Source organism: Magallana gigas, chromosome 4 (genome assembly GCF_963853765.1).
Source record: "Magallana gigas chromosome 4, xbMagGiga1.1, whole genome shotgun sequence".
NCBI lineage: Eukaryota > Metazoa > Mollusca > Bivalvia > Ostreida > Ostreidae > Magallana > Magallana gigas.
This window is the reverse complement of record NC_088856.1, coordinates 7,182,620-7,194,337: the sequence shown is the minus strand read 5'-3', so window position 1 is coordinate 7,194,337 and position 11,718 is coordinate 7,182,620. Positions and strand designations below refer to the sequence as shown.

The window sequence follows — 11,718 nt, the reverse complement described above, 5'->3', positions numbered from 1 at the left end:
ACCACATTGATCATTGATTTAAATTTTAATGTAATTGCTGTGATGAATTTTCGATTTGTCTTGACACAAAAGAATAAATGAATCGAATCATGTTAATAAAGTTGTTCTTGTAGCGTCAGCTTAACGTTAATCTATGTAACTCAGAAAACCCCCTAGTTTTTGGTTAGAGAAGCAGTGTGTTTACGTTTCCTAACAATTTTTTTCACTAGTCATGGAATAGAATAGGCGTTTACTTATTGAACATTTGGGATTTCATTCCAGTAAAAGAGTTCCCATTATAATACTGCAAAATTAAGCATAAACGTCGGTTCGGAAAGTAACTAAATATAGGACTTTGTAAGCAGAACAAATGAATACAGAATGCGTTGATTAGAAAAGCTCTTATATTGTATTATTAATGCTTCATGTGATAAATCCGACATTGCAAGCAGATTTCTTTCCCCACAGGAGCCCGTTTCACAAAACAATCTTGACTAAGATGACTAAGATCTGTCTTAAGACCAAACTTTGTCAAAAATTTTCATCATTGTTGTTTCACAAAGCTGTCATATCTTATTATCATCATAAAATCTGTCTTAATCTTAAGACAACCATATAGATGTCATAAGTCCAAACTTAACATGGCGGCGGCCTTTGTTTTGATTCAACACAGAAGACAATTAAGAAGGAAACGTGTGTTTAGAGATAGAAATAATCCCTTGAACTATATGGACGACGTATATATAAAAGATACGACTACCGCGTTTTCTGATACTAAATTTATGTGGGAAGCTCAGGGTCCATCTGGAACACCCGACCGGTAGGTCCCATGCCATCCCTGCAAGTCATGGTGACACCAAGATTTAATGTCAATTAATACTTCCAACGACTGTTAATGGTGATGTTTATATTATAAGCAAAGCTAGTGTGTCAAGAATTGTAAATATTGTAACATCATCACTTGTAACTTTAAGCCCAAATTATGTAAGATTTCCAGGCTATGACAGAAGCATAAATGACACCATACTGGGCTTTTCCCGCATATCCAATTTCCCTAATGTCATTGGTGCTACATATTTAACTCACATTCCTATAAATGCTCCAAAAGATGACGAACATCTCTTTGTCAACCGAAAAAAAATCATTCTATAAACGTTATTGCAGTTTGTGATGCATGTTTGAAATTCACAAACTTACTTCTTAGATGACCTGGTTCATCACACGATGTTTTTGTGTGGACAAATTCTACGCTCTGTGATTTATTTGAGAGTGATGCATGATTAGAGGATGGTTACTTATAGACAGTGCATACCCCTTGAGAAAATATTTGCAACCCCTGTCTTGAACCCAAGTAACCCCCATGAAGAAGCGTATAACAAGGCCCATGCCAGGAAGAGAAATCCAATTGAAAGAAGTTCGGGGTCCTAATGATGCGTTTTCGTTGCATCGACCATTCCGGGAGAACACTTCTCTTTCATCCGTCAAGAGCATGCCAAATCATTACAGCTTTTGCGGTTTTACATAATATGTGTACCGATAGCCATGTACTAGAACCACGCCCACAGAACCCCCGGGGAAATCGATTTATTCCGCCAGACAATTGTGTGTATCAAGGCCCCAATAACGATGGGATGGAGGTTCGTCGAAGACTGATCCATATTCGATTTTAGAGCCTTAGTTCGGTGAAAGAATTTGTGTAATTTCAGTGACTTTTTTCCATAGACATTATTATGTATGATTCTTTATTCCGCTTTAAAATTGAACCTGTAACAAACAAGTATGTTCACTTATTGGACTAATTGGTTTGAAATGTGTAATAATGTATATTTATATATTTTTATTAAGGGATGCTTACTAAATAAGATATTAAAAAAAATCAAAGAAATATTTTCAATTCAATACTCATTTTCAGTCAAAGGCACATTGAGGGTGGCATTATTTACTATTCCGAGTTGACACAGGTGATGCAAGTGCTGCTCACGCTGTGTCTGAAGCTGTTGCTCAGCAACCGCCGGTCCTCAATCTTGAGATGCTTCTCCTCGGTGGCAAGTCTTCTTTCCTTTTTCTCAAGTTTTTTTTCTCGATACTCAGCCTCTGCTCTTCTGCTGTCAAAATTGTCATCATGAAGTCATCCATTTGCTGCAATTCATTACTAACGGTTCTTTTTGTGCACTCTCTGCTTAAACGCGAGTTTTTAACGGAAGGTTAACATTCTGTAAAAAAAAAATAGATAAATCTTTCTATATACAATGCAAAACAATGTAAATATTAATTAAATTGGTTTAAGTATTTAGAATATAAAATAATAGTAGATATTCCCCGTCCGTCAAAGATGCGTGTTTAGAAATAGGTTAGTGCACATGTAATTACCTATTGAGGCATCAACTCCGGATATGGAAGTTTCTCCGATAATTCCCTCTATCTTCTCGTCAATGGGTCGTAGTGTAGCTTCTGATGGCAAACACCCCTCTCCCGTCTTTCTCCGCTCTCTCTCTTATTCACGGCTAGCTTTTTGCTACTTTAACTGCTCAAGCAAATCCACTTGTTCTTCATTTCTTACCCCGTCCTGACGTACCCTGTTGTGTTTTCTTATTCACCTTTAATGCCACTTCTTGCAGTGCATCTCGCATTTGAGACAGCGGTGTTTTGTTTTGAGAGATGAATGTATTTCTTACTTTCGTTAAAACAGATATTTCTGTAGCCGAAAAATTAAGACACCTTTTTTGCTATCCTCGAGCTCACATGTAATTTCGTTTTTCTGACCGCACGGACTTTCGATTTCCTACCCGCTTACTGGTCGCATTCAAACACCATGCTTTGTTGTTGTTGTTTTTTCTTGTATAGACACAAATGCGGGGGTGGATCACATTACGTGTAACGATATGATAACAATATATTTTATATCTCCTTTTTTCTATTAAAATTCTATATTTTTTATGTATCTTTTTCTTCAAAATTGTATTCCATGTGCGTACATTGTATACTAGTATAGCAATACAACAATTCCTATCATATCTTAATAATAAAACATGAAACACTTGCTGTTGTATTGAATAAAAAAGTTCAGATAATATGACTCTATCCATTAGCTAGCTACGCCTACAACACGGTGTAGATATTTGATATTTTTAACAAAAGCTATACAGTTGTTGATTATCGTTCGTTCTAAAAAGGCTTAATCGTCAAAGTAAGTGCCGCGAACCAGTGTCTGTTCGGTAAATTGCAAAATAAATTAATCACAAAGTCTTCAAATGATGCCAACTTTTATTCAAGTGCTACTGTGAAAAAAAGAATTTCCTACTTTTGTGGACACAAAAGCCTAATCTTCATTGAGAAGGCAACATATGGATTGAAGATTTAAAGCATACAGAGGTATCGATCCACATGTCCATGAAGATTCGGATAGTTATGTCCAAACTGTCAACAGTGAACAATATCTAGGTTTAATCAGCATACAATTTGTAACAACTTTGGCACAGAGAGCAAATGATGTCAACAATTTCTGCTGTCAACAAGATGTCGCTACACATAACCCTAATGTTCATGTAATAGTCGGCAACTATTCAATTTTAAACAGAGAGAATGTGTGGTCTTCGTGTTATCGACATTTGAGTACCTTACAATTTATTTCCTAATCCGAATCATTGTGTGTATGTCAATCTACTCACAAAACACTGCTAGGGATGATCTTAGCAATCAATCAATCAATCAATCAATCAAGAAATGATAAGAAGAATAACTTATGCATTTCTTTTGCTATAATTAAACATTTTTGATAATACTCAGGATGTAATATCACAAGGATGACCTAAAAAGGAACACATGCTGTATCAAACAATAATTTAATGTGGCTTAATCAAAAAGAATGCGACGGAACATTATATACATTGTATTTGAAGACACACTTCATGTTTGTAACTGAAAACAATGTAACACTAAACTTTTCTAAGTATATATTAGGATAATCGGAATAAATCACTCCAACTTGTATCTTTCGACAAAGTTTGAAATCATGAGAGCTAAACTTGAGCATGTGGTTTATGAATAGCAGGAATTACTAAATATGTTTATTCCTTCGATGTCTTACAGTGTCATTTATATTTGACAGACAGATGTCTGCCTGATTACGATCCTAATGTCTTACATATGAGCGGCCGATGTTATTGGACGGTCAGGGAGTCCCTGAGTTTCGCTGATGCACAAGAACGCTGTCAAGCTGACGATGGGATACTGGCCGAAATACCGGACCAAGCGGCACAGACAAAAATAACGTGAATTAATTTGAAAAAAAAATATTTCATATAGAAAAACATGTAAATTTACCCTTTTGATACTTAACAATTTTTCTTGTAATGTATAAAACTTGATTATCAAATTAAAACTCGTATTTAAACCATTCAACAATTGGCAACTAACTTTCTATCTTGAATGGACACAGAACCACAAAATTGGTTTGATGCACAGTTGGTAGGAAACATTTTTTACAAACATTCGATAGAAGAAAAGCATAAAATTTGCAAAAAAAAAATCAACATCTTCCAAACTTTTCGTCCACAAACGTTTTGTTTACATGTTAATGGTTCGTCTACTTATCGGTAGTAGGTTAAAATTGTTCGGTATAAAAAAATAATTAAAGCCAACTTAGTCCTGCAATTATTAGGAATTGCCAGTCTTTGGAAGGTTTACTTATACTTGTAGCTTATTATATTTTGTATTTAGGGAAATGACTAATATATAACATTCAATTTTCTATGGTGAAGAGAGTTTCTTCTACGCTACTCTTTTAATGAGACTTGGATCGGTGTGAATGACATATTTACAGAAGGGATTTTTATGAACATGTTTAGTGAAAGAGTTACTTATACAAATTGGGCGAGATATGAACCAAACAATTACTACTGGAATGATATATATAGATATATAGACTATGATGACTGTGTAAGGATTAGATCAGGAGAATGGTACGACACACCGTGTTCATTCACTCTCCCTGCACTCTGTTCACAACGATACAACATAGGTAAGTGTTCAGAGTGTCAATTTAAGGAGGCTGTGATGGTTAACAAATCACCACATATGATCTATCAAAAAAAATTTAATGTCATATTTCTTGTCATAAACTTTTATTTCATAGCGAAAACGTACAAAAGACTATGATTTAGCGGAAGAAAATGAATAAATCATTATGTCTTTATACAGAGAGATAGTCATTTCAGAATGTTAGAATCCTCTAAGATGCGTATATATATATATATATATATATATATATATATATATATATATATATATATATATATTTGTTTTCCCTCGGACTGAAATGTCACATTTTCATTGGTTTAAACATGGCACGTGATTGCCTCATATATCTCTATGTAGGCTCCGTGAGGATTAATAGTAGGCAATATGGCCGTCATTGGTCGACGCTTCGCTTACTCATCTCGACATTTCATATTATTTAATACAGAAACCGTGTTCCGTAAGTTCTTAATATATTTTGAGTTGTTGCCCTTTGGAATTATTTTTAAATTAGAGTAGTTGCCCTTTGAATTGACGTCACATATTGTTGTGTCTGCTGCGTTCGTGTAGAATGGCATCCAGATTTGTGCTAAGCACTGCAGAGGAAAAACAGGAAAAGCGATTAAAATTGAACAGTAGCAAAACTTTACAGGTAAACAAAGGAGCGGCTAAAGTTTTTAAGGAATACTTGAAAGTAAAAGGCGAAAATGAGAACTTTCAAGACTTTGACAACGTGAAATTAGACGAGATGCTAGGTCATTTCTACATGGATCTACGTAGAGAAGATGGGTCACATTACAAAGTAAATTCCCTGGAGACAATTCGCCATGGCATAAACAGATATTTGAAGTCACCCCCTTTCAACAGAAAAGTGGATATAGTGAAGGATTCCTCGTTTACCGATAGCAACACTTGTTTTAAGGCTGTTTTAGCCGAAGCCAAAAGAATGGGGAAGGGAGACGTGGTTCACCATCCTATTATCTCAGACACCGACTTGAAATCATTGTATACAAGTATGCATCTGTCTATCAATACACCACAGGGTCTCTTCAATAAAGTGCAGTTTGACATCCGAATGTTTTTCTGCAGGCGGGGGAATGAAAACATGCATAACATGACCAAAAATATGTTCCGAGTTGAAACTGACGAGGACACTGGTCGAAAAGTCGTGAAAAAAGTCGTTGATGAATTAACTAAAAACCATCGTTTGGACAAAGAAACTTCTTCTGGAATTATGCCAGAAATTAAAGGTTTGTTTTGCTTTTAACTGTGTCTACTCTATTTTTTAAAAGAATTGAGTCATAGAGAAAATCTTATCATACTTATAAATTCTTATTTAAAAATCTATCAATATTTGTATGTATTTGTTATATTTATTGGTAGGATCAATCTACTGTCCAGTTTTGTCCTTCGAGATGTACCTATCAAAGCTCCATCCAGAATGTGACAGGTAATTTTGATTGACACAAAATATATTAATTTTTATGACTGAAAATTTATGTGTATCTTGTTTTGAGTTAGAAATGTTCCCTTTTACAGGCTATGGCAGCGACCAAAAGAGAGTTTTCTCGAATCTGATGCAGTGTGGTTTTGTAATGTCCCTGTTGGTGAAAAGAAATTGAGGAGTTTTCTCAGCTCCTTGAGCAAGGCTACTAACTTGTCAAAAGTATATACAAACCATTCCATAAGAGCAACTGGAGCATCCATTCTGTCCAAGTGTATGTATGGACCCTCACAAGTAATGTCTGTCACTGGACACAAGTCCGTACAGAGTCTGAGTGTCTATCAGCGAGTTAGTGATGCAGAAAAAATTCAGATGGGTGAGTCTATCAGCGAAAATCTTGCACCAACATCCAGCTTGCCAATGTTACCAAGTACCAAGAGGCATGCTATTATGGCTAATTCATCATCTTCATCAACGGTTTGTGAAACTCAAATAGTGGAATGCGATCTTAGCGGGTGGCAAATTGATCAACTTTTCACAGATTTTGAAACGCAGAGTCCAGTTGAAGAGAAACGACCATTCAGACCAATATGCTTCAGTAACTGCACCGTGAATATCGGTAACATCAACGTTAACACAAAATAGTTCAGAAAAAAAAATGCAGAGATTGGAGTGGTTTTAATTGTTTATTATTAAATGTATAAAATATTTTATTGTTGAAAAACTGTTTGTTACTGATATAAAGATTGTTGAACTTTATTTACTGTTGAAAAAATAAAAATTTGTGGAATTTAATTATGTGATCAACACTTCTTGCGAGTAAATGTATCACTAGATAGTCCTTGGGAAAACAAAACACTTATTAGGTTAGTTACTGACACACTACGGAAATATATTGGGTTGATCAATCTCATAGATGGTTCGGCTTCGCCTCACCATCTATGAGATTGATCAACCCAATATATTTCCGTAGTGTGTCAGTAACTAACCTAATAAGTAATAATATATATATATATCACCTCCTGCTTAATTGTTAGAAAATCATTGGCTAACAGCAATCACGTGGAGACTATGTATATTTCATACATAGTCAGTAGAAAATATCACCCCTTCGAGCATTTTGACGTCATTCTAGAGCATTATGACGTCAGGTTTCGTACTTAAATTGAAACGTGTAAAAAAAATGTTATTAAAGCTTGATTTCCATAGTTTTATTTTACTTTTTATCTTTAAAACAAAGGCAGTCGGTAAGATATAATCGTTTCATGGTTTGTAGTTGACCTAATATGGTTTATACATGGTCAGTAAATTCCATATTAGGACTCGATCTCCGTTCTCGTCCAATATGGAATTTACTGACCATGTATGAACCATATTAGGTCAACTACAAACCAATGATATATACACTGTAGTTACATAATGGTTATAAAGGATTGAAATCTTTGACACTTAATGAATATAAATAAACAATTTATGTAATATCTGTAAAACTCGTGTTATGAATTTAATAGTCAAATGTTTAACACTAAGACTAAAAGATAAAGATAAGCAAATGTACTATTGCTTGCAAAAGTGATCATTTGAATTTATATCCTTAAAAGTTTGATTTAATCAAAATATTTTAAGTGACATGACGAAATTTCAAAGTGTATTACGTTATCTATCAAGAATAACATTTATTAATTACTCTTTAACTCTTTTTTTAATTTTTTAAAACCAGATGTTTCTAAGGAATTTTTTGCAAAAACCTTATTAAAATCTAAATTTTCAGAAGAGTCACAAAAATCATCCTTGACACCACCAGTACCTTATAACAGTGTACATACCACAACCCTAACAAAAACAACAACGGAACTATCAATATTATCTAAGACTATTGAACAGTCCACTATCCAATCAATCAAAAGAGATCTAACAACAATATCTGAGAATTTTGAAAAAAACAGTACTCAATCAACAACAACGGATCCATCATCAGTATCTAATACTATTGACCAAACCACTACGCAATTAGTTGTATCGGATCTAACAACTTTAACAAATAGACAAAGCACTATCAAGTTACCAAGAATAAATCAGACTAGTAAACAAGCAATTGGTCAATTGATAACATCAACAGAACTACTTCCAGTATCTCTGTCAAATGAACCATTCACTGATAAACCAATGACAATGGATCTACAAACAGTATCTAAGACAATTGAACAAAGCACTACCGAACCAATAATAAGAAATCCACCAACCATATCTAAGACTAGTAATCAAACCACTTCCAAACAAATAATAAGAGATCTACCCACAGTATCTGAGATAAGTGAAAAAACCACTACCCTAACAATTTTAAACGATTTATCAACAGTATCAGATATTAGTGAACAAAACACTTCTCAACAAATAGTAAGTGATCTACCAATAGAATATGAAACTATTGAAGAAACTACTACCCTCAAAAAGGTAAGAGATCTACCAACTGTATATGAGACTGTTCAACAAACCACTACCAAACTAATAACAATGGATTCACCTAGAGTACCTCTAGCAAATGACAAAACCACTACTCGACCAATAACAACGGATCATCCAACAGTATCTCTAGCAAATGACCAAAGCACTACTCAACCAATAATAACGGATCTACTAACAGCATCTCTAGCAAATGACCAAACCACTACTCAACAAAAAATAACGGGTCTACCAACATTATCTCTAGCAAATGACCAAACCACTACTCAACCAATAACAACGGATCTCCAAACAGTATCTCTAGCAAATGACCAGACCACTACTCAACCAATAACAACGGATCTACCAACAGTATCTCTAGCAAATGAAGAAAACACTACTCAACCAATAATAACGGACCAACCAACAGTATCTCTAGCAAATGAACTAACCACTGCTCAACCCATAACAATGGATCTTGAAGCAGTATCTCTGGAAAATGACCAAACCACTACTCAACCAATAACGACGAATCTACCAACAGTATCTCTAGCAAATGACCAAACCACTACTCAACCAATAATAACGGATCTACCAACAGTATCTCTAGCAAATGACCAAACCACTACTCAACATATAATAATGGATCTACCAACAGTATCTCTAGCAAATGACCAGAGCACTGCTCAACCAATAACAATGGATCTTGAAGCAGTATCTCTAGCAAATGACCAAACCACTCCTCGAACAATAACGACAGATCTACCAACAGTATCTCTAGCAAATGACCAAACCACTACTCAACCAATAACGACGAATCTACCAACAGTATCTCTAGCAAATGTGCAAACCACTACTCAATCAATAACGACGAATCTACCAACAGTATCTCTAGCAAATGACCAGAGCACTGCTCAACCAATAACAATGGATCTTGAAGCAGTATCATTGGAAAATGACCAAACCACTACTCAACCAATAATAACAGATCTACCAACAGTATCTCTAGCAAATGACCAAACCACTACTCGACCCATAACAACGGATCTACCAGCAGTATCTCTAGCAAATAACCAAACCACTACTCGACCAATAACAACGAATCTACCAACAGTATCACTAGCAAGTGACCAAACCACTGCTCAACCCATAACAATGGATCTTGAAGCAGTACCTCTAGCAAATGACCAATCCACTACTCGACCAATAACAACGGATCTACCAACAGTATCTCTAGCAAATGAACTAACCACTACTCAACTAATATCAACGTATCTACCAACAATATCTCTATCAAATAACCAAACCACTACTCAACCAATCATAACGGATCAACCAACAGTATCTCTAGCAAATGACCAAACCGCTACTCAACCAATAATAACGGATCTACCAACAGTATCGCTAGCAAATGACCCAACCATTACTCAACTAATATCAACGGATCAAACAACATTATCTCTAGCAAATGACCAAACCACTACTCAACCAATAACGACGGATCAAACAACATTATCTCTAGCAAATGACCAGACCACTACTCAGCCAATAATAACGGATCTACCAACATTATCTCTAGCAAATGACAAGACCACTACTCAACCAATAATAACGGATCTACCAACATTATCTCTAGCAAATGACCAGACTACTACTCAACCAATAATAACAGATCTACCAACAGTATTTCTAGCAAATGACCAAACCACTACTCAACCAATAATAACGGATCTACCAACAGTATCTCTAGCAAATGACCAAACCACTACTGAACCAATAACGACGGATCTACCAACAGTATCTCTAGCAAATGACCAAACCACTACTCAACTAATAACAACGGATCAACCAACATTATCTCTAGCAAATGACCAGACCACTACTCAACCAATAATAACGGATCTACCAACATTATCTCTAGCAAATGACCAAACCACTACTCAACCAATAACAACAGAACAACCAACAGTATTTCTAGCAAATGACCAAACCACTACTCAACCAATAACAACAGATCTACTCACAGTATCTCTAGCAAATGAAGTAACCACTGCTCAACCAATAACAACGGATCTACCAACATTATCTCTAGCAAATGACCAAACCACTACTCAACCAATAACGACGGATCTACCAACAGTATCTCTAGCAAATGAACTAACCACTACTCAACCAATAACAACGGATCTACCAACAGTATCTCTAGTAAATGACCAAACCACTACTCAACCAATAATAACGGATCAACCAACAGTATTTTTAGCTAATGACCAAACCACTACTCAACAAATAACGACGGATCTACCAACAGTATCTCTAGCAAATGAACTAACCACTACTCAACCAATAACGACGGATCTACCAACAGTATCTCTAGCAAATGAACTAACCACTACTCAACCAATAACGACGGATCTACCAACATTATCTCTAGCAAATGACCAAACCACTACTCAACCAATAACGACGAATCTACCAACAGTATCTCTAGCAAATGACCAAACCACTACTCAACCAATAACGATGGATCCACCAACATTATCTCTAGCAAATGACCAGACCACTACTCAACCAATTATAACGGATCAACTAACACTATTTCTAGCAAATGAAGTAACCACTACTCAACCAATAATAATGGATCTACTCACAGTATTTCTATCAAATGAAGTAACCACTGCTCAACCAATAACAACGGATCTACCAACATTATCTCTAGCAAATGACCAAACCACTACTCAACCAATAACGACTGTTCTACCAACATTATCTCTAGCAATTGACCAAACCACTACTCAACCAATGATAACGGATCTACCAACAGTATCTCTAGCAAA

At 35.4% G+C, this 11,718-nt stretch overlaps 1 protein-coding gene across 1 annotated transcript; it reads left to right on the top strand.

The window, feature by feature from the left end:
* The first annotated feature begins 5,313 nt into the window (after positions 1–5,313).
* LOC117687409 (uncharacterized protein KIAA1958-like) lies at positions 5,314–7,359 on the top strand. The gene is made up of 3 exons (XM_034463863.2): positions 5,314–6,245; positions 6,379–6,445; positions 6,535–7,359. Exons 1-3 carry the CDS (start codon positions 5,567–5,569, stop codon positions 7,082–7,084), a joined length of 1,296 nt encoding a protein of 431 aa, XP_034319754.2. The 5' UTR covers positions 5,314–5,566; the 3' UTR covers positions 7,085–7,359.
* Positions 7,360–11,718: the final 4,359 nt, after the last annotated feature.